Source organism: Heptranchias perlo, chromosome 19 (genome assembly GCF_035084215.1).
Source record: "Heptranchias perlo isolate sHepPer1 chromosome 19, sHepPer1.hap1, whole genome shotgun sequence".
In the NCBI taxonomy this organism is placed as follows: Eukaryota; Metazoa; Chordata; class Chondrichthyes; order Hexanchiformes; family Hexanchidae; genus Heptranchias; species Heptranchias perlo.
In genome coordinates, this window is record NC_090343.1 from 20130210 (window position 1) to 20154049 (window position 23840).

At 41.6% G+C, this 23840-nt stretch overlaps 1 protein-coding gene across 3 annotated transcripts in view; it reads left to right on the forward strand.

Moving 5' to 3' along the window:
* nol4lb (nucleolar protein 4-like b) overlaps positions 1-23840 on the forward strand; it is a 253339-nt gene that overhangs the window by 189991 nt on the left and 39508 nt on the right. For 2 of the 3 annotated variants that reach the window (XM_068000428.1, XM_068000429.1), the window contains 3 exons: positions 7948-8130; positions 17990-18181; positions 22039-22197. In XM_068000428.1, coding sequence (XP_067856529.1) covers positions 7948-8130; positions 17990-18181; positions 22039-22197 — 534 coding nt within the window. The remainder of the gene's footprint in view (positions 1-7947; positions 8131-17989; positions 18182-22038; positions 22198-23840) is intronic. The other variant, XM_068000430.1, reaches the window with a different exon arrangement.

Sequence of the window (23840 nt, forward strand, 5' to 3'; positions counted from 1 at the left end):
AAATATGGAGTGGCAAGAAGCGAGAGAGAGAGAGATGGCTTGGGCTGATAAGTGGCAAGTAACATTCGCACCAGACAAGTGCCAGGCAATTACCATCTCCAACAAGAGAGAGTCTAACCACCTCCACTTGACATTCAACGGCATTACCATTGCCGAATCCCCCACCATCAACATCCTGGGGGTCACCATTGACCAGAAACTTAACTGGAGCAGCCATATAAATATTGTGGCTACAAGAGCAGGTCAGAGGCTGGGTATTCTGCAGCGAGTCACTCATCTCCTGACTCCCCAAAGCATTTCCACCATCTACAAAGCACAGGTCAGGAGTGTGATGGAATATTCTCCACTTGCCTGGATGAGTGAAGCTCCAACAACACTCAAGAAGCTCAACACCATCCAGGACAAAGCAGCCCGCTTGATTGGCACCCCATCCACCACTCTAAACATTCACTCCCTTCAACACCGGCACACCGTGGCTGCAGTGTGTACCATCCACAGGATGCACTGCAGCAACTCGCCAAGGCTTCTTCAACAGCACCTCCCAAACCCGCGACCTCTACCACCTAGAAGGATGAGGGCAGCAGGCACATGGGAACACCACCACCTTCACATTCCCCTCCAAGTCACACACCATCCCGACTTGGAAATATATTGCCGTTCCTTCATTGTCACTGGGTCAAAATCCTGGAACTCCCTACCTAACAACACTGTGGGAGAACCTTCACCACACAGACTGCAGTGGTTCAAGAAGGCGGCTCACCACCACCTTCTCAAGGGCAATTAGGGATAAGCAATAAATGCTGGCCTTACCAGCGACACCCACATCCCATGAACGAATAAAAAAAAAAGGATTCTCTGGGGAAGAGTGATCATAATATGATAGAATTTCACATTGAGTTTGAGAGTGACATACTTAAGTCCGAAACTAGAGACTTAAACTTAAATAAAGCCAATTACATAGGCATGAGGGGCGAGTTGGGTAAGGTAGATTGGGAAATTAGATTAAAAGGTAGGAAGGTAGATAACCAGTGGCAGACATTTAAAGAATTCAAATTCTCAACGAGTATACATTCCATTGAGAAATAAAAACTCCATGGGAAAAGTGACCTATCCGTGACTAACTAAAGAAGTTAAGGATAGTATTAGATTAAAAGAAGAGGCTCATAATGTTGCAAAGAAGAGTAGTAAGCCTGAGGATTGGGAGAGTTTTAGAAACCAGAAAAGGTTGACCAAAAAATTGATAAAAAGGGAGAAAATAGAATATGAGAGTAAACTATCAAGAAATATAAAAACAGATTGTAAGAGCTTCTACAAGTATGTAAAAAGGAAGAAAGTAGCAAAAGTAAACGTTGGTCCCTTAGAGGCTGAGTCAGGAGAAATTATAATGGGGAATAAGGAAATAGTAGAGACACAAAAAGCATACCAAAAATAGTGGGGAACCAAGGGTCTAATGAGAATGAGGAACTTAAAGCAATTCGCATCAGTAGAGAAAAAGAACTAGAGAAACTAATGGGACTAAAAACCGACAAATCCCCTGGACCTGATGGCCTACATCCTAGGGTTCTAAAAGAGGTGGCTGCAGAGATAGTGGATGCATTGGTTATGATCTTCCAAAATTCCCTAGATTCTAGAACAGTCCCAGCGGTTTGGAAGGTAGCAAATGTAACACCACTATTCAAGAAAGGAGGGAGAGAGAAAACAGGGAACTACAGGCCAGTTAGCCTGACATCAGTCGTCGGGAAAATGCTGGAATCCATTATTAAGAAAATGGTAACAGGGCACTTAGAAAATCATAATATGATGAGGTAGAGTCAACATGGTTTTATGAAAGGGAAATCGTGTTTAACAAATTTATTAGAGTTTTTTGAGGATGTAACTAGCAGGGTAGATAAAGGGGAACCAGTGGATGTAGTATATTTGGATTTCCAAAAGGCATTCGATAAGGTGCTACATAAGGTTGTTACACAAGATCAGTGCTCATGGGATTGGGGGTAATATATTAACATGGATAGAGGATTGGTTAACGGACAGAAAACAGAGAGTAGGGATAAATGGGTCATTTTCAGGTTGGCAGGCTGTAACAAGTGGGGTGCCACATGGATCAGTGCATGGGCCTCAACTATTTACAATCTATATTAATGACTTAGATAAAGGGACCGAGTGTAATGTATCCAAGTTTGCAGACGATACAAAGGTAGGTGGGAAAGTTAGCTGTGAGGAGGACACAAAGGGGGTGATTTTAAACCCCAAGAATGGGTGGGTTGGGGGCGGGTGGGAGTTGAAAATAGTTGTTTTTTTGGGTCGCAACCACAAAATTTTCGGACTTTGCATTCCCAGTGGGAAGCCTGTATTTTTACACGCCGATGTTAAACCCGGAAATAAAGCTGGGGCTGCAGTCGCAACCCAAAAAACAACTATGTTCAACTCCCACCCGGTCTTGTGATTTAAAATCACCCCCAAAGAGTCTGCAAAGGGATATAGACAGGTTAAGTGAGTGGGCAAGAAGGTAGCAGATGGAGGATAATGTGGAGAAATGTAAGATTATTCACTTTGATAGGAAGAATAGAAAAATAGAATATTTTTTAAATGGTGAGAAACTATTAAATGTTGGTATTCAGAGAGATCTGGGTGTCCTCGTACAAGAAACACAGAAAGTAAGCATGCAGGTACAGCAAGCAATTAGGAAGGCAAATGGCATGTTGGCCTTTATTGTAAGGGGTTTGGAGTACAGGAGTAAGGAAGTCTTACTACAATTGTACAGGGCTTTGGTGAGACAACACCTGGAGTATTGTGTACAGTTTTGGTCTCCTTATCTAAGGAAGGATATACTTGCCGTAGAGGCGGTCCAACAAAGGTTCACTGGATTGATTCCTTGGGTGAGAGGGTTATTTTATGATGAGAGATTAAGTAAAATGGGCCCATATTCTCTGGAGTTTAGAAGAATGAGAGGCGATCTCATTGAAACATACATGATTCTGAGGAAGCTTGACGGGGTAGATGCTGACAGGTTGTTTCCCCTGGCTGGAGAGTCTAGAACTAGAGGTCATAGTCTCAGGATAAGGGGTCGGCCATTTAAGATTGAGATGAGGAGGAATTTCTTTACTCAGAGGGTTGTGAATCTTTGAACTTCTCGACCCCAAAGGGCCTTGGATGCTGAGTCGTTGAGTATATTCAAAGCTGAGTTAGATAGATTTTTGGAGTCATGGGGAATCAAGGGATATGGGGATCGGGCGGGAAAGTGGGAGTTGAGGTTGAAGATCAGCTACGATGTTATTGAATGGTAGAGCAGGCTCGAGGAGCCGTATGGCCTACTCCTGCTCCTGCTTATGCTCCAGAATTAGCCACGCCTCTAGCCAAGCTGTTCCAGAACAGATACAACACTGGCATCTGCCCAACAAAATGGAAAATTGCCACGGTATTTTCTGTCCACAAAAATCAGGACAAATCCAATCTGGCCAATCACCACCCCATCAGTCTACCCTCAATCATCAGCAAAGTGATGGAAGGTGTCAGGGACAGTGCTATCAAACGCATTTACTCACCAATAACCTGCTCACCGATGCTCAGTTTGGGATCCACCAGGACCACTCGGCTCCAGAACTCATTACAGCCTTAGTTCAAACATGGACAAAATAGCTGAATTCCAGAGATGAGATGAGAGTGATTGCCCTTGACATCAAGACAGCATTTGACCGAGTGCGGCGATAAGGCGCCCTAGTATAATTGAAGTCAATGGGAATCAGGGGGAAAGCTGTCCAGTGGCTGTTGTCATACCTAGCACAAAGGAAGATAGTAGTAGTTGTTGGAGGCCAATCATCTCAGCCCCAGGACATTGCTGCAGGAGTTCCTCAGGGCAGTGTCCTAGGCCCAATCTTCAGCTGCTTCATTAATGACCTTCCCTCCATCATTAGGTCAGAAATGGGGATGTTTTCTGATGATTGCACAGTGTTCAGCTCCATTCGCAACCCCTCAGATAATGAATCAGTCCGTGCCCGCATGCAGCAAGACCTGGACAACATCCAGGCTTGGGCTGCTAAGTGGCAAGTAAAATTCACGCCAGACAAGTACCAGGCAATGACCATCTCCAACAAGAGAGAGTCTACCGCCTCCCCTTGCTAGTCAATGGCATTAACATCACCAAATCCCCCACCATCAACATCCTGGGGGTTACAATTGACCAGAAACTTAACTAGAAGGTATAAAGTTTGCAGATGACATGAAACTCGGAAATGTAGTAAACAATGTGGAGGGTAGTAACAGACTTCAGGAGGACATAGACAGGTGAAATGGACAGACACATGGCAGTTGAAATTTAATGCAGAGAAATGTTGCATTTTGGTAGAAAGAATGAGGAGAGGCAATATAAACTAAATGGTACAATTTTAAAGTGGGTGCTGGAACACAGAGACCTGGGGGTGTATGTACACAAATCTTTGAAAGTGGCCGGACAAGTTGAGCTGTTAAAAAAGCATATGGGATCCCAGGCTTTATTAATAGAAGCATACAGTACAAAAGTAAGGAAGTTATGACAAACCTTTATAAAACACTGGTTAGGCCTCAGCTGAAGTATTGTGTTCAATTCTGGGCACCACACTTTAGGAAGGATGTCAAGGCATTAAAGAGGGTGAAGAAGAGATTTACTAGAATGGTACCAGGGATGGGGGTCTTCAGTCATGTGGAGAGACTGGAGAAGCTAGGGTTGTTACCTTTAGAACAGAGAATGTTAAGGGGAGATTTGATAGAGGTGTTCAAGATCATGAACGAGGTTTTGATAGAGAAAATAGGGAGAAACTGTTTCCAGTGGCAGAAGGGTTGGTAACCAAAGGACACAGATTTAAGGTAATTGGCAAAAGAACCAGAGGTGACATGAGGAAAAGTTTTTCTTTTAATACAGCTAGTTATGATGATCAGGAATGCAATGCCTGGAAGGGTGGTGGAAGCAGATTCAGTCGTAACTTTCAAAAGGGAATTGGATAAATATTTGAAGGGGAGTCATTTACTGGGCTATGGGGAAAGAGCAGGGGAATGGGACTAATTGGATAGCTCTTTCAAAGAGCCGGCACAGACACGATGGGCTGAATGGCCTCCTCCTGTGCTGTACCTATTATGATACTATGTGGCTACAAGAGCAGGGCAGAGGCTGGTTATTCTGCAGTGAGTGACTCACCACCTGACTCCCCAAAGCCTTTTCACCATCTACAAAGCACAAGTCAGAAGTGTGATGGCATACTCTGAACTTGCCTTGATAAGTGCAGCTCCAACAACACTCAAGAAGCTCGACACCATCCAGGACAAAACAGCCCGCTTGATTGGCACCCCATCCACCACCTTAAACATTCACTCCCTTCACCACCAGCGGACCATGGCTGTAGTGTGTACCATCTACAAGATGCACTGCAGCAACGTGTCAAGACTTCTTCGACAGCACCTCCCAAACCCATGACCTCTACAACCTAGAAGGACAAGGGCAGCAAGCATATGGGAACACCACCACCTGCACATTCCCCTCCAAGCCACACACCATCCTGACTTGGAAATATATCGCTGTTCCTTCATTGTTGCTGGGTCAAAATCCTGGAACTCCCTACCTAACAGCACTATAGATTGTGGAACAGTTCCTGCAGATTGGAGGGTGGCAAATGTAACCCCACTATTTAAAAAAGGAGGGAGAGAGAAAACAGGGAACTACAGACCGGTTAGCCTAACATCAGTAGTAGGGAAAATTCTAGAGTCTATTATAAAGGATGTGATAATAGGACACTTGGAAAATATCAACGGGATTAGACAAAGTCAACATGAATTTATGAAAGGGATATCATGTTTGACAAAGCTACTGGAGTTTTTTGAGGATGTAACTGGTGGAATAGATAAGGGAGAACCATTGAATGTTGTTTATTTGGATTTCAGAAGGCCTTTGATAAAGTCCCACATAAGAGGTTGGTGTGCAAAATTAAAGCACATGGGAATGGTGGTAATATACCGGCATGGATTAAAAATTGGTTAACAGACAGGAAACAGAGAGTAGGAATAAATGGGTCTTTTTCGGGGTGGCAGGCAGTGACTAATGGGGTACCGCAGGGATCAGTTCTTGGGCCCCAGCTAGTCACAATATATCTCAATGATTTGGATGAGGGTACCAAATGTAATATTTCCAAGTTTGCTGACGACACAAAACTAGGTGGGATCCTGAGTTGTGAGGGGGATGCAAAGAGGCTTCAAGGTGATTTAGACAAGTTGAGTGAATGGGCAAATACATGGCAGATGCAGTATAACGTGGATAAATGTGAAGTTATCCACTTCGGAAGGAAAAACAGGAAGGCAGAGTATTATTTACACGGTGATAGATTGGGAAATGTTGATGTACAAAGGGACCTGGGTGTCCTTGTACACCACTCACTGAAAGCAAACATGCAGGTACAGCAAGCAGCTAGGAAGGCAAATGGTATGTTGGTCTTCATTGCAAGAGGATTTGAGTACAGGAGCAAGGATGTCTTACTGCAGTTATACAGAGCCTTGGTGAGACCACACCTGGAGTATTGTGTACAGTTTTGGTCTCCTTACCTAAGAAAGGATATTCTTACCATAGAGGGAGTGCAGCGAAGGCTCACCAGACTGATTCCTGGGATGGCAGGACTGTCGTGTGAGGAGAGATTGGGTCGACTCGGCCTGAATTCACTCGAGTTTAGAGAATGAGAGAGCATCTCATTGAAATGTATAAAATTCTGACAGGGCTAGACAGACTGGATGCAGGGAGAATGTTTCCCCTGGCTGGGGGGTCTAGAACAAGGGGTCACAGACTAAGGATACGGGGTAGGACATTTAGGACTGCGATGAGGAGAAATTTCTTCACTCAGAAGGTGGTGAACCTGTGGAATTCTCTACCACAGAAGGCTGTGGAGGCCAAGTCACTGAATATATTTAAGAAGGAGCTAGATAGATTTCTAGACACAAAAGGCATCAAGGGGTATGAGGAGAGAGCGGGAATCTGGTATTGAGATAGAGGATCAGCCATGATCATGTTGAATGACGGAGCAGGCTCGAAGGGCCAAATGGCCTACTCCTGTTCCTATTTTCTATGTTTCTATGCTTCACCACATGGACTGCAGCTGTTCAAGAAGGCAGCACACCACCACATCCTCAAGGGCAATTAGGGTTCGGAAATAAATGCTGGCCTTGCCAGCGACACCCACATCCCATGAATGAATAAAAAAAATTCTTATGTTCTTATGATTTATAGAAATTGTTCCTTGGGCCTCATCTACATAATAATGGAGAGTTGCCAGGCTGGTGATGCCTCTACAGGCAGCTCGTCCCACGAGAGAAACCAATTTCGGGCTGCCACGGCCTTCGGTATGTCCCAGGAGGGGGAATTGGAGTGGGCTACAGGGGGGGGGGTGTCATCACAACGCCTGTGGAGTCATGGGAGCACTACTCCTCCTGGCTCCTTAGGAAGGTGTTTAAGAAAAAAACATTTCAAAAACTTAACTTTTGTTTGGCAATCGCAGGGGCCACTAAAGAATCCTGATGATAACAAACTCAGCACAGACAGGGGATTAAACCTAGTACTTTCCTGGTTTATTTGGTTGAGCATTTCATTGTCTTCACTAGTTGAACACTAAGAGAACCTGTGTATTTTATTTTTATAGCTTCCATATTTTACCTTTGCATTGGCTCTACCATTATTGTCAGAGTAAGTAACAAGTTATTAACAATTAAAATATTTGCAATTACAAAATAGAGACTTAACCTGGCAAAAAGCTTCTTATGTGTGTTGGTTACAAATCTATACTAGTAAATGAAAATAACTCTTAGTATACACCTAATAGAATCAGGATCTATAAAACTGAGTGGGTGAAGATCATACACTTAAGAGTGCACACCTATTAAGACCAACAAAATGCTTTAAATGTTTAAGTAAAAATCTGATGATTTATGTTTTTGTTCCAGTCTCCACCCTACAGCTCAGGAAGTTATGACTCTGGCCGAAATGAGCTTTCAGGAAGTTGCCCTGAGGACCTGTCGATCAGCAGGGGTGGGGACGACGATGATGACGATCACGATGACCATGAAGACAATGAGAAGATTAATGACTCTGAGGGAATGGATCCCGAGCGGCTGAAAGCCTTCAATGTAAGAATAATGCTTTGGTTCTTGTGTACAGTTTCAAGGCACTTCTGTGAACGGTCTGGTCTACAGACTCCAACACAGGTACAATCTCTTTAAATACATCACTCTTATTAAATGGCTCTTGCAGGATAACCCATAGAAAAGAATTTAAACCCATAGAATTCATTTCTTTGGTCCTTGGAGCTTTCACGAGAATAAAGCAGAAGCAACATTTCCATGAATAGATTCCTGTCCTTCCTATACCTGTGCTTTGTAGATGGTGGAAAGGCTTTGGGGAGTCAGGAGGTGAGTCACTCACTGCAGAATACCCAGCCTCTGACCTGCTCTTGTAGCCACAGTATTTATATGGCTGGTCCAGTTAAGTTTCTGGTCAATGGTGACCCCCAGGATGTTGATGGTGGGGGATTCGGCGATGGTAATGCCATTGAATATCAAGGGGAGGTGGTTAGACTCTCTCTTGTTGGAGATGGTCATTGCCTGACACTTGTCTGGCGCGAATATTACTTGCCACTTATCAGCCCAAGCCTGGATGTTGTCCAGGTCTTGCTGCGTGTGGGCTCGGACTGCTTCATTATCTGAGGGGTTGCGAATGGAACTGAACACTGTGCAATCATCTGCGAACATCCCCATTTCTGACCTTATGATGGAGGGAAGGTCATTGATGAAGCAGCTGAAAGTGGTTGGACCTAGGACGCTGCCTTGAGGAACTCCTGCAGCAATGTCCTGGGGCTGAGCTGATTGGCCTCCAACAACCAATACCATCTTCCTTTGTGCTAGGTATGACTCCTGCCACTGGAGAGTTTTCCCCCTGATTCCCATTGACTTCAATTTTATTAGGGCTCCTTGGTGGCTCACTCGGTCAAATGCTGCCTTGATGTCAAGGGTAGTCACTCTCACCTCACCTCTGGAATTCAGCTCTTTTGTCCATGTTTGGACCATGGCTGTAATGAGGTCTAAATAGCATCTATATGGAAAAAAGACAGGTAACACTTAGGGTGTATACACTGCCAGTTTTGACAATGGATGTACACACTAAGTATTAACCCACCTATCCTCTTTACAGAAGCTGATAGGCCTGTTGTGTATTTCCAGCATTTTCTTTTTCATTTGATATACTTTAGCTGTCTGGCTGATTAGATACGAGGCAAAGATGTAAGCTTGTGTGTTTTGATGGGTTTTCCGACAACTTTCAATCATTATAGAATAAATATTTATTCCAGAATGATTTCTATGGGGGCTATTTGTGTTCCTATTTATTATAACTGGTTTACAGCTAGACTTTACTTTGGCTTTGTGTACCTACATCCAATTTGACTGCTGTGTGCCACTACTAGCTTTTCTGTGAGTTTAGTGTCCCCAAACAGAGTTTAATTTATCTGAACCACAACCAGACTTTGAGTTAGCTTGCTTGGCTCAGCCCACCAAGCTTAGTTTATGTGGATTGAGCCACAGCTATGATTTACATTGGCTAAGCTTAGCTAAACTGAACCTGTTTTAATTGAGCTGAACCACCATCTGGCTTTACACCAGCCCCTTTTGGCTTGGACTTGGACTTCTCCAAGAAGTTCGAATCCAAACTGACAAAGATCTAAGTTTTCATGTGATGGCAGTTCTAGTTGATTTGAACTGAGCTAGAATACATCCAAATGGTTTGCTCACCTGTACCCAGCACAGTTCTGAAGGATCAAGTCAGATTGGGCATTCTTTCTTCACCATTTCCAACCTTGTACAGGTCAACTCTATTATGATAATGTCAAGTGCTTACAAGTCTACAGATTATTTCAGAAGGCAGTATGAACTAAGAAATTATAGTTGATATCTTTATGTTAATTGTTACCACAAGAAGCCACAGGGGAGAAATTTGGTGCAGAGTCAGTAATGTGGCAATCTTACCTCAGAAATTAGAGTGACACCTGAAGGAAAGAAGAAAGGACTATTGAAATGGTTGTAATAAAATGCCCAGTTAGGTGCATTCTGTCTGTGTGCTGGCATCATTGCTATTTTACTGCTTCTAAACAGCCCAGGATATGGGTGACTACAACTCACATGGGTGAGTCTTGATGCTAAGTTTTGTCAGGCTGTTTTACCACACAGGCATCATAACTTGACCCCATCCTATCCTTAGCAGATGTGCACACGGTGCACAGGATAGCAATCAGGAGCAGGAACCGTGGATGAATTTTCCATCCCTAACCCAAAGGCACCGAGGCCAATTGTAGCACCCTTACCATTGCCCTGGCTGAGATCAGCTAACTCGGCCATTGTACCTATGACCTTCCTGGTCTATCTCAGCTACTCACTGAATCATTAGGGATGAAGTTTAATTTCTTGTTTGTTCACAAGCTATTCCAAACATACATGGGCTATAAATATTTAGGAAAACTACTGTATAGTCCATGATGCAAGGGACACCTAAAAATATATCTATTCATATAAAGTTTTGAGAGGGTCCCGTCACACTCCAGATATCATATTTTGTATAGAACACCATTAAAAAATCACAGCTAAACAATCTTAAAGGATAGAAAGAAACCCAGTTATTTCCCGCTGTTTTTTTTTGATCTTGAGATAAGCTGAAGAAGTTGTTGAGATAACTGCACTGGTGTAAGTCATGTCTAAAAGGTTAAGAACTGGTGCTAATAGCACTCAGATTTCTTGGGTCAGCTGATCTGCATCATTATTCACAGATCTAGGTTCAGATCGGGCAAATGTAAAGAGCACATTAGTGGTGGAATGGAAAATCTCATGTAGGTGAATTTTAAAGGAATGGGAATAACTAAATCAGAGGAGAACAATTCTGAAAGGCCCAAATGGCACCTCAACCCATTAACAGCCTTTACCAAGGCTGAAGCGGTAGGGCTTGAAGAAGTGACAAATAGAAATGAAGGGAAGGGAAACCCCATGTGCAGGCTTGAGGCTGCAGCTGAGTGGTTCTGTCACTGGCTGACCCAACGTTATAGTGCATGTTAACAGCAGGTATCCTTGCAGCAGATAACACAGTATGAAGACACTTCCTCACAGCTAGGTACGTCAATGCCTGCAAATATGGTTAACGGCATCTTGGCGGGTTGGCCAATCAGACTTGGTTGGTTGATGATCACCCTGGCATGCGTGCCTTCATGCAGCGCCATGTAAAGCATGACATACTGTTATTGGGATACTTCTAAAGAACCATCCAGCTTAATGGTTAGCCGAGCCTTCACACATATCTGTACCATTGAGCCTGCTATCACAACCTGATTTGAGCATTTGAGCCTATGCGGGCACTCATCATTTGCCAAATCGAGGTTTCGTTGCCTGTAACTACAAATGTGGGTGTGCAGGTACTGGGCAGAGGACACAAATGATCTCTTGTGCAACCCAACGTGCTTGGCATCCATCCGTTGGACTTCATCTTCCCAGCATCTCAGATAGGGTATTCCCAATGGGAAACCTATTATTGCCAGTAATGGTGCTTTGGCCAAAAAAAGAATTGGCACTAAAGCCCACGAAAACCTTAGCGCCAGGAGAAAAAAAATTAAGAACAGGCCAGAAAAATCCTCAAAACTGCTGCAAGAATGTTCTTTCTGGCACTGTTCTGTACGCCGTCCAGCAACACCGGGCATTAATTTCTCTGGTGTAAAGGATGCAAAAAGACATGGGAGGTATCAGAATGTTATTATTGTGTCATTTAAATATGATAATGAAGCCATACCTGTTTCAAACGGGAGTTCCCCCCATCCCACTGGAAGCGTGTGTTGTGTAGAAAAGGAGTGGGGACCCAGCGTTATGGGTCTCCGTACCTATTTCTTGTCCCTAGTGGCCCAGGAACTGGAGAGCCAGGCAGCTGCCAATATACAGAAACTTACTACAGCAACAATAATTAGACTCTAATTGACCTTAGTACCTACTTAGGCTTCTTTCCTATAGGGAATACCTGAGCAGTTGCTTTAAAGGGACAGGGCAGGTTAGCAGATAAACATTATAACTGTGCTCCAGACTACATGTGAGCAATGTCACAGATCAACTGTGTTAAAATAAAAAGGGGTAATTTTTTTTATTGTAGGACGCTTCCCTAAAGTAAACTGTAATTATAAAGATAATTTATCTGCAAAAATTTGGAAGTACCAAATTGGAAAATGAGATTCCTTATTAAGGCCTTAGTTGCAGTTAGTTCATAAGTTTGTGAGGAGGGAAATGGTTGTTATTGGAAAAGCAAAATGGTAAGGAAATTAGAAAAACAAGAAATAAAGAACAGAACTATTAAGATCAAGGGGAAAAAATAGAATGAGAGACAAATACAAGCAAAACAAAATCTGCAATAGGGAAAATTAAAATTGACATCAATAATGCATCTCATGTAAGTGCTATTGTGACACGATGGTCTGCAGCAATGCCCTTACCTTAGATTCTCAAATGTTTGTAAGTGCACATTATTGCCTTCAACTGGTATGGGGTTTGATTTATTGATTTGTTGCACCTTGCAGCAATGGATGATCTTGCAGCTATTTGGAGTCTGCTGACACACAGCATGTAATGTAGACGTTTTGTCTTAGTCACTTTGTAGTATGTAGTACCAGTACTGAGGAAGGTGCAAAAAAGAGTCAAGAGAAGTACACACTAGCAATGTTGAACTCACAAATTAATAATGAAGTCAACTCAACCTTCAGAAAATCCCTCATAACTGATCTTTTCTTTATTTGTCTTCCCTCCTATCTCTATAGCCTCTCCCTATATAATATTGGCATATAAATCCCATTTAGCGAGCAAAGGGCTTGTCATGGAAAAAAACTATTGTTTTTAGTGCAGTAAAAAGCCCAGCATTCACATGGCAAAAAAATCTACTAGCAAGAAACATTACTGGGACCTTGAAATTGTGCCGTAGAATCAAATGCTCGATGCATTTGTTTAAAATTCCTCTCTCCGTTATTTTAATGGAGGCATCAACTTGTTTAGAGTAAATAGGTTAAAGTCTCTACTAAATTAGTGGGGAGAGGAATATGTAGTGAACTGAATAGGCATTTGTACCTATTTCCCACAGCTCAAGTACTTAACTTGGATCCTTACCGTAGTAATGTGTACTACAGTATTATTAATGTTCCTGATAATACATTCAAAATTATTTTAACAACATTCTGGGGAAAACTAGCTACTCATTGCAGAATACTGGCACTTACAATCTAACGTGAACGAGGTTTAAAAACCATGTAGAAGGAACATGTGAAGATTTAGGTTAAAAAAACACTAATTGTACATGATGAAATAGACCAAAGAAACATCAAATGTAGGAACAAAAATGCTGAGCTGAATATAAACCAGGGGTGAAAGTGGATTGGCACAAAGTGACAGGGCCATGTCATCTACTTTCACTATAACTGCTAGACCAGAGGATTCTCTGTAGCTTATCTTGCTCAGTGCTAGAGGTATTTTTATAAAGCTCCACGGTGAGGTTTTGCTGCTTATTATAAGGACAGGCAATGCATTATTCACAAGGTGGTTAGAGTCATTTGTATGCAATTCATAGTTGTCTTTTCTACAAAGATTCCAGAAGAGCTAGGGCCTTCCCCTGTAGGCCTGGCTTAAAGAAGATTTAAAAATTATGAATAAAAATTTGAGGAGAAAAGGAAGCAACTGAATACACTATGTTTTTAGTAATAATCAAACCGTTGAATATTAAAAAGGTTTAATTTAAATAGGTTCATTCTGGGCAACAGACTGGAGCAAAGCTAGGCTGATCTCCCATATTGCTGAGATTTATATCCCTAACATACCACTGCAAGAAGTCTGGAGCTTCCCCTCATGGAGGAGAGAAAATCTGAGGGACAGTCACCCCCTAATGGCCAGTTCAGATTGGCATTAATAATTGACTGATGCCCACCTGAACCAGTATGTGTCTCACAAAGATCAAGGAAAAGGGAAAAAGTAGTGGGAGTCTTACCCACAAACTAAACAGAAATGAAATGAAATAGTACACTCTGTAATCATGGACTTTATGAATTAAAGGGCTTTAGTGGTACACTTTCTGAGAGACCTGCAATACTAGTGTACATGAGAACAAACAAATAATTAGATGACTTTTCAAAGCTAGAATATAAACATATTTATTTAAATATTTACAAGAATAATATTATGTAAAACATGAATTAGATTAAGCAAGCAAATAAATGAAAATACAACAAACTAAATACTTTCTCTGTACAAAAATGTTTAAACTAAATTGTTTATACTTGTAGTCAGTGACTTAAGAATATTTTATCATGTTTGAATCAAACTTTCAAAGTGTTTTCTCCTCAGACATGGGAGTTCCACTTAAAACTCTCACTGTTTTATCATTCCTAGATCTAAACTTAGCTTCAGTTTACTGCAATACTTTTTTCTGTCACCTTCTTACATGATTTGGGTTGGTACCAAACTAGCATTTAAAACTGGTATCAATAATAAAGGCATATTTTACATAATAAAAATGCTGTTCCGGTTCTTTTTTAACTCATTTATTGTATCATTCGCATGTCTCTGTATTTCGATCCCCAGACAATTTTAACTGCATTTTTGAATGGCTGCACCCCATGCCTTTAGCAAGGGATTTCTGTTTAAAACAGCACAAGAAAGCAGCCCAGTCAGACTGCCTGACCTCTGTCAGTATTTACATAGAAACATAGAAAATAGGAGCAGGAATAGGCCATTCGGCCCTTCAAGCCTGCTCCGCCATTCAGTATGATCATGGCTGATCCTCTATCTCAATATCATATTCCCGCTCTCTCCCCATACCCCTTGATGACTTTTGTGTCTAGAAATCCATCTAGCTCCTTCTTAAATATATTCAGTGACTTGGCCTCCGCAGCCTTCTGTGGTTCACCATCCTCTGAGTGAAGATATTTCTCCTCATCTCAGTCCTAAATGTCCTACCCCGTATCCTTAGACTGTGACCCCTCGTTCTAGAACCCCCTGCCAGGGGAAACATCCTCCCTGCATCCAGTCTGTCTAGCCCTGTCAGAATTTTATACGTTTAATGAGATCCTCTCTCATTCTTCTAAACTCTAGTGAATACAGGCCTAGTCAACCCAATCTCTTGGCTTCATCTTACTAGCACCACGAGCTACCTATAACTTATCCATTTTAGGAAAAAAAGGACGGAAAGTTGTCCCTTACTGATTAGAACAACAAGGTATCTGATAGAAAATGAGACAGCCAGGGTTAAGAAAATGCATCTTTTGCATAAAGATACATTCTCTTAATAAATAAAAATCCTGGTTCCAAATGAAACTATGTGGTGCCTTCCACTGCTTTTGTGTCTTTAACGCAGTTATGGAACTAGAATACCTAAAGTAGTCCATGAGATCAGCAAAGCCAAATGTAACTTTGAAAATGAGCACAGTTAGTAATGGGGTGGAATTACAACAACAGCAGCTTACATTTATAAAGTACCTTTAATGCAGCAGGATTTTAAATTGAAACAAAGCCAATTACGTAGGTATGAGGGGTGAGTTGGCTAAGGTAGATTGGGAAATTAGATTAAATGATATGATGTTAGATAAGCAATGGCGAACAGTAAAGAAATAATTCATAATTTTCAATGAATATACATTCCCTTGAGGAATAAAAACTCCATGGGAAAAGCAGTCCAACTGTGGCTAACTAGAGAAGTTAAATATAGTATTAGATTAAAAGAAGAGGCCTACAATGTTGCCAAAAAAAGTGGGAAACCTGAGGATTGGGAGGGATTTAGAAATCAGCAAAGGATGACCAAGAAATTGATAAAGAGGGAGAAAATAGAATAAGAGAGTAAACTAGTAAGAAATATAAAAACAGATTGTAAGAGTCTCTACAAATATGTAAAAAGGAAGAGATTAGCGAAAGTAAACGTGGGTCCCTTAAAGGTAAAATCAGGAGAAATTGTAATGGGGAATAAGGAAATGGCAGAGACGTTAAACAAATATTTTGTATCTGTCTTCACAGTAGAAGACACAAGAAACATACTGGAAATAGCGGGGAACCAAGGGTCTAATGAGAGTGAGGAACTTAAAGTAATTAATATTAGTAAAGAAAAAGTATTGGAGAAATTAATGGGACTAAAAGCCGACAAATCTCCTGGACTTGATAGCCTACATTCTAGCATTTTAAAAGAGGTGGCTGCAGAGATAGTGGATGCATTGGTTTTGTTCTTCCAGAATTCCCTAGATTCTAGAACAGTCCTCGTGGATTGGAAGGTAGGAAATATAACCCCACTATTCAAGAAAGAAGGGAGAGAGAAAACAGGGAACTACAGGCCAGTTAGCCTGACATTAGTAGTAGGGAAAGTGCTAGAATTTATTATCAAGGACGTGGTAACAGGGCACTTAGAAAATCATTATATGATTAGGCAGTCATCACGGTTTCATGAAAGAGAAATCATGTTTGACAAATCTATCAGAGCTTTTTGAGGGTGTAACTAGCAGGGTAGATAAGGGGGAATCAGTGGATGCAGTATATTTGAATTTTCAAAAGGCATTCGATAAGGTGCCACACAAGAGGTTGTTACACAAGATTAGGGCTCATGGGATTGGGGGTAATATATGGATTGAGGCTTGGTTGACAGACAGAAAATAGTGAGTAGGAATAAACAGGTCATTGTCGGGTTGGTAGGTTGTAACTAGTGGGGTGCTGCAAGGATCAGTGCTCGGACCTCAACTATTTACAATCTATATCAATGATTTAGATGAGTGGACCAAGTGTAATGTATCCAAGTTTGCTGACGATACAAAGCTAGGTGGGAAATTAAATTGTGAGGAAGATGCAAAGCGGCTGGCTACAAAGGGATATAGACACGATAAGTGATTGGGCAAAAAGGTGGCAGGTGGAGTATAATGTGGGGAAACGTGGAATTATCCACTTTGATAGGAAGAATAGAAAAGCAGAATATTTTTTAAAAGGTGAGAGACTAGTAAATGTTGATATTCAGAAGGATTTGGGTTTCCTTGTACACGAATCACAGAAAGTTATCATGCAGGTACAGCAAGCAATTAGGAAAGCAAATGTTATGTTAGCCTTTATTGCAAGGGGTTTGGAGTATAAGAGTAAGGAAGTCTTGCTGCAATTATATAGGGTTTTGGTAAGAACTGTGTACAGTTTTGATCTCCTTACCTAAGGAAGGATGTACTTGCCTTAGAGGGGGTACGACGATGGCTCACTAAATTGATTCCTGGGATGAGAGGGTTGTCCTATGAGGAGGGATTGAGTAGAATGGGCCCATATTCTCTGGAGTTTAGAAGAATGAGAGGTGATCTCATTGAAACATGTAAAATTCTTATAGGGCTTGACAGGGTTGATGCTGAGAGGCTGTTTTCCCTGACGGGAAAGCCTAGAACTAGGGGTCATAGTCTCAGGATAAGGGATTGGCCATTTAACCCTCACTCAGAGGGTTGGGAATCTTTGAAATTCTCTATCTCAGAGGGCTGTGGATGCTCAGTCGTTGAGTATATTCAAAACTGAGATCAATAGATTTTTGGACACTAAGGGAATCAAGAGATGTAGGAATAGGGCGGGTAAGTGGACTTGAGGTAAAAGGTCAGCCATGATTTCATTGAATGGCGGAGCAAGCTTGAGGGGCCATATGCCCTACCCCTGCTCCTATTTCTTATGTTCTTAAAACATCACAGGGCACATCAGAACCAAGGGCTAGATTGGAGGTATTAAGCAGTTTAAAAAATGATCCATGGACAATCATTTTTAAAACAATAATTGGATTCACAGCTCCAGGAGAATACTGATGGAGGAATTTCATACGGATGTATTAATGTGTTAAGAGAATCTCCTCACCACCCCCACCACCATCCAAACAGAAAAAAATGTGTTTCAAGAATAGTGAAGATATTTCTGACTCTTTAATGTTTTCTTTTGCCAACAGATGTTTGTGAGGCTGTTTGTTGATGAAAATCTTGACCGAATGGTTCCCATTTCAAAACAGCCCAAAGAAAAGATTCAAGCTATCATTGAGTCGTGCAGCCGACAGTTCCCTGAATTTCAGGTGCGGGCCCGGAAGCGCATTCGCACTTACCTCAAGTCCTGCAGGCGAATGAAAAAAAATGGCATTGAACTGGTAAGAGGCATTCAAAGTAAATCTGAATTTCAGCATGTCCTGCTAGAACAGGGCCGTTTATAAATTTGGAGAAATGTAGGAACAATCTATTTGAATTGTTTTGCATCTTGCAACATGAATATATATTCACTGGGACAATTCCTACTGGAATATATTCTTTTTAAAAGACTTAATACTTTTTTGAAATGAATATTTAAATTACACTCTTGTGTCTTGAGGGGATACTTTTTTTTCATTGCTAGTCTAACATACACCTAACCCAGCTGGTATTACCCCCTCTGGATTAACTGGAATCACAGATGTGATAGTGAACTTATTGCATGTGTCACTGTACTACAGACTGCCTGGGGAGGGGGTTCAGGCTGATGGTAGCTGGAAGGTTTCAATCTGTTCAGTACGCCCAGACCAGAAGTGGCTGCGTATTAATGATTTTACTGCTAATGATGTCAACCGAGACATATCCACTTTATCAAGAAATTGTTGCTTTCTGTTTTGATTTGAAATTGAAGTGTAGCCCCTAAAGCTTGTGCATGCCAGGAATTTAATTTAGGTCAGCCTAGCAAATATCATCTTTGTACTTGCTATCTATCTGAAATAGAAATTGACCTGAAATGGGAAGTTATTCATTTTTCCATTGACGAGCACAAACATTCATTAAAAGTAATTTTCAAAATCACAGAATAATTCTTACTTTGAATAACCTGACATTTTGGGGGGAATTTTAATGCCCCCACCCCACCTGGCAGAAACCAAGTGGGGGGAGAGGCAGTTAAAATAGGGTGGGAGCCTTGTCCACTTGCCTCCTGCTCCGATCCTGCCGACTGCAAATTTAAATTGCGAAGTCCAAGGACACCTGCCCGAAGCTGGCTAGGTCCTTGTTTAAATATGCAGATCAGGTCCCGATGACATCATCGGGATCGAACTGCAATATTAACCCCAGGCCTATGTGGGGAAGCCCTTGTTCCTTCCTCGCCAGGCCAAACCTACCGGGAACAGGAGCCATTTTGGGAATCGTGTTTTGTGATTCCATCCATTTTTCGTGAATACAACATATTCAGTCCTCTCCCTGCAACTGGGAATTTCTCATCAAAGATTTTTTTTAAATGAAATAATCTAATTATTTAAAATAAAAGCTTTAACTGGAATCTTTTATTAGTGTTTTTTAAACCTTTGTTTCAAAAAGATCCTCTAATGCAAAGAGGAGATTTAGACCTATGCACTCTGGGTAGTTTTCTATTTACTACCAGGATTATTTTTGAATAAACATTTTATTTGGAAAACCAACGCTAAAATTCTTTTCTTCACCTCTCACCTTTTAAAACAACTGAATTTTAAAAAAGCAAAATCAGTAACCCTTAATGAAAACAGCATATCCCATTGATACATTGTCACATTCTTCCACAACACACACAGTCATAGGAACATAGGAACAGGAGTAAGCCATTCAGCCTCTTGAGATTGCTCCGCCATTCAATTAGATCATGGCTGATCTGTACCTCAACTTCATTAACCCACCGTAGCTCCGTATCCCTTGATACCCTTACCTAACAAAAATCTATCAATCTCAGGCTTGAAAGCTCCAATTGTCCCTTAAGCCACAGCCTTTTGTGGGAGAGAATTCTAGATTTCTACTAAAATCTGCTTTCAGGGCAACTGCTGTTACATTTTACAGCAACAGACTGCGGACTTTGTGAAGAGGCAACAGATCAGGTTTCAGGGCGATACGTGACAGCAGATCAGGACTTGGTTGGGAAGCCGCAAAAGGAAAGGCGTGTAGGAGATTGGCACTTGGGCAGGAGATGGTAGATTGGGACTCTGGCAGACAGGAACAGCAGATTGAGACGTGAGTGAGCAGGAGGTGGCATACTGGGACTTGGGAGGCGGCAGATTGGAAATTGAGTTATTTAAAAGCCAGAGTGCAACACGGAAGCAATCCAGTCCATTATAAGTGCAAGGCAAACTAAAAATGGTGACCTATGCAGCCACATGAGTCGTGTATGCCTAAGGTCAGCCCTGTATCAATATGTTAATCATGCTGTATAAATCAAGGCTGATCGCAATGCATTTCCTTTCTTCTCTTGCCTGGTGGGAGATTCTTAACTCATTATTATTTCCACTGTTGCTTCTCCTCGCTATTCATGATCCCAGAATATCAAGGATTCTCCTGACATGATGCATATTTGTAATTTGCAAGATGTCATAGAAATGCACTGCTCTAAGGTATGCTCTTGGTCTGAAAATATTCATCAGTCCATAATAGCATAGAATCATAGAATGATGTAGCACAGAAGGAGGCCATTCGGCCCATTGCGCATGTGCCGGTTCTTTGATAGAGCTATCCAATTAGTCGCACTCCCCTGCTCTTTCTCCATAACTCTGTAAATTTTTCCCTTCAAGTATTTATCCAATGCCCTTTTGAAAATTTCTGTTGAATCTGCTTCCAACTCCTGGAATGCATTCCAGATCACAGCAATCCTTAAGATGGAGTTTAAAACTTAATTGAGATTCAAATAAAGTATGAGATATTGCTATATAAAGTAATTAGCCCTTTTCATTGCAATTTAAAAATAAAATTCTCTTTTTCTCCTGGGGAGTTTACATAACTTTAATGAGCACCTCAGGGAATTGTTTTTATGTTGTTTTAATAGAGTCCTTTTTGGCAATTTCTTAATTTGAGATAATTTTCATGAGTTTGTAGTTATTCTGGCAGCAATCATTTCAATCAAGACACAGGATCATCAGGTTATTGTAATAAACTTTAAAGAATTTAAGAAGAAAATCTCCTTTATCTTCTATATTCAATAAGTTAGCTACTGGGTTTTGCGGTGAGCAGGAAGCTTACTGCTGAATTTTGTAAATATTTTGTCTGACGGTAATATCATAGTTTCATCTACCATCTTTCTGTTGGCCCCCATACAGGTGACTTTGGGTTACCACTGCTGTAAGCAGAGTATGGAGTGTTGGAATTTTCCATTTCTTTTGATACTATTGGTGTTAAGGCCAAACAAAGATTTCCTTCACACCACAGATTTTATTTTTAAAAGAATCCAGCCTGGTTCTGTCTCACTGAGACCAGGACACCAATCATATTAATGGAAGACACAACTTCCCATTGATTTTAATTAGCTGTGCAGCACTGGAAAAATGGTAATTCTGGCAGAAAACTCAAGAGGATAGACTCCCAAATAGCTACACCTCCTGCCCCTTCCTAGACCCTAAACACTAAGATCAACATCATGATTAAGCTGCCAGGAGAAGCACTGGGCCCTCTTCACTCACATTTGACCCAGCCATGAGAGTGCTGAGACTTGTCCTGTGGGCAGGCCCAAGATGTAAATGTCAGTTGAGACTCAGATTGAACTTGGGCTGATCCAAACTTTTATGTGGAATTAAGTGCTATATTAGTGCCATAGATCTCACACTGCAAATAGCAACCCTGAAGTAAATTTATTGGTCTTCCAGGAGCAGGCCCCAGTGAATCTGGTAAGTTTACTTTTGGGTTGTTGCAAACAGTGTAAGACCCATGCATTTGGCACCAGAAGCATTAGTAGGGCAATATAAAAGCAGGTAAAACTGTCCAGTCAGGCCTGTTTATCTTTTTTAATTAAATCAATATGAATTTGTGAAATTGTGTTCTTCGAATCAGTAAGTGAATATATAAGTAAAACAAGTAGCTCTCATGATTAGCTGCTTTAACATTTTGTAAACTTTGTCAAATTTAATAAAAACAACCTTTCAACTAAAAGTGTAAAAGGAGCAGGATTGTGATAAAATCAGTTTGCAATTCAAACAAGGGTAATTGCACCTTTTCTTGTCCATTTATCCTCCCCCTCCCTTTTTTTTATTTCCATCTTTAGGCGTCTCGCCTACATGCCTCCTCTTTCAGACAGGAGGACAGGGAAGAGGGGGCCTCCAACTTCTTCATGACTACTGTCGCTGGTGCAGCTCCTTCTTCAGCCAACAGGAAGCGTGCTTGCTGGAGGGTGAGACGGACATCGGGTTTTCCTTCCTCTGAGGTGAGACGCTGCGTTTCGCGGGGCGCCCCACCCAGAGTCCCCACTGAAAAATTCTGGAAGTAATCTTGTGGAACTGGCGGGTGCGAGTTACAGAAAGCCCTGGGACTCAAACTTGCTGCTACACAAGTGAGAAGCAAGCATCTTATCAGCAACGTTATTGTCTCAGAACAATGTCCGTTCATTGTTCCCATGTCCTCCTCCCCCTCCAGTTAAAACCATCACTGGCATTGCCAGTTTTTCTCCCACTGAGGTAGAGTGGGAGCCTGGCTGAAAACTGTCAAAGTTTGACTATCAGTTGAGGCCAGGAAGAATCCAGTACTCTGCTGTATGACAGACTAGGCCTTCCCTGCTGCATCTAGCGCATGTCCATCACACTTCAGATGTCACACTTCAAAGTGTTGAAGTGTGTTAAAAGAAAAAGAAAAAACTTGTCATTTCCTGTACATTTTTCTGACCTTGATAAACTAGCCCCCAAAGGGCAGGGCCAGGGAATTACAAACAGCTGCCAATCTAGAGAAGCTTTCCTCAACAAATAGCCTTAAAAGTGCAGATTAAACACTGTTCGACTTTAGCAGTTTAATATCACAATCTACAGCACGCCAGATCCCCATCTACCTTGAGCAGCTCCATTTTGATCAGCTGGTGTTAGTTAATGATTGCTCAGAAAGACACTAGAGAAAAATTGTACACCCTGAAGATCAGAGGGAAAAATGTTGATTGGTATATATTTCCAGGAGGGATAAGCTTTGTGGCAGAGAGGCATATTCTAAATGAGCAAAAAGACAATAAGAACTGACAGTAAGTTCTACAGAAGTTTGTTGGTATCTGCTTGTCTCTCATGTGTACGTGTGTACAACTATAGCTGTTTTTATTTTGGAGCCAAATAAATTTGGATTCCAGGATTATGGCATCTCCCAACTGGATTAGTCACCTTTACACGGCTACATTTGACTCCCTTATCCCACCGGTAACCTCATAGATCTACAAAAACCTGGATTTATGCCAGGACAAAGGAGCCAAATTTAGCAGTGTAAACACCAGCAGCTGAATCAAGAACATTACTCTCCCAGAATCTGTATTAAAATGGCAGGAATATAAAAATAGATTAGGCGTTTCTGTGTGGCATGTATTACATTTTCTTTTTTTAGAACACAAATCCCCCTGCCCGCCCTAGCCCCAACCCCAAGGCCCATCCTGGTGCTGAAGATAGAAAAGGTAAGAATGTCTTCAGCTGCCAGGGGAGCCATGCAACATTTATTTTTAAAAGGTTAATCAAACCCCTCCAGTGTGGGGTGGCTGGGAACTTCTCCAGACACACACCCTTGGCAAAGGGAGATGGACCGAATATCAGTCCACAATATTACCCCACTGAAGTTTAAAGGGTCAGTCCAAACAGGGCAGAATCCTAGCGGAACCAAGTACCGCCTCAAATTCCTGGCCCACTCAACTGGAAATTTTGAGGTCACATCTACAAATTACTGTGATATTTTTCAGTTTGGGTTCAGGAACCTGTCTATCAAGAACTATGCCCTGTGCTGTACTTTAGCTTACATGAAGTTGTGAACGAGTCATTGTCTCACAGCAAACAAAAACTCCTGATTCTTTTACCCATCATGTGATGTGGGATCATGCATTTGCTTACC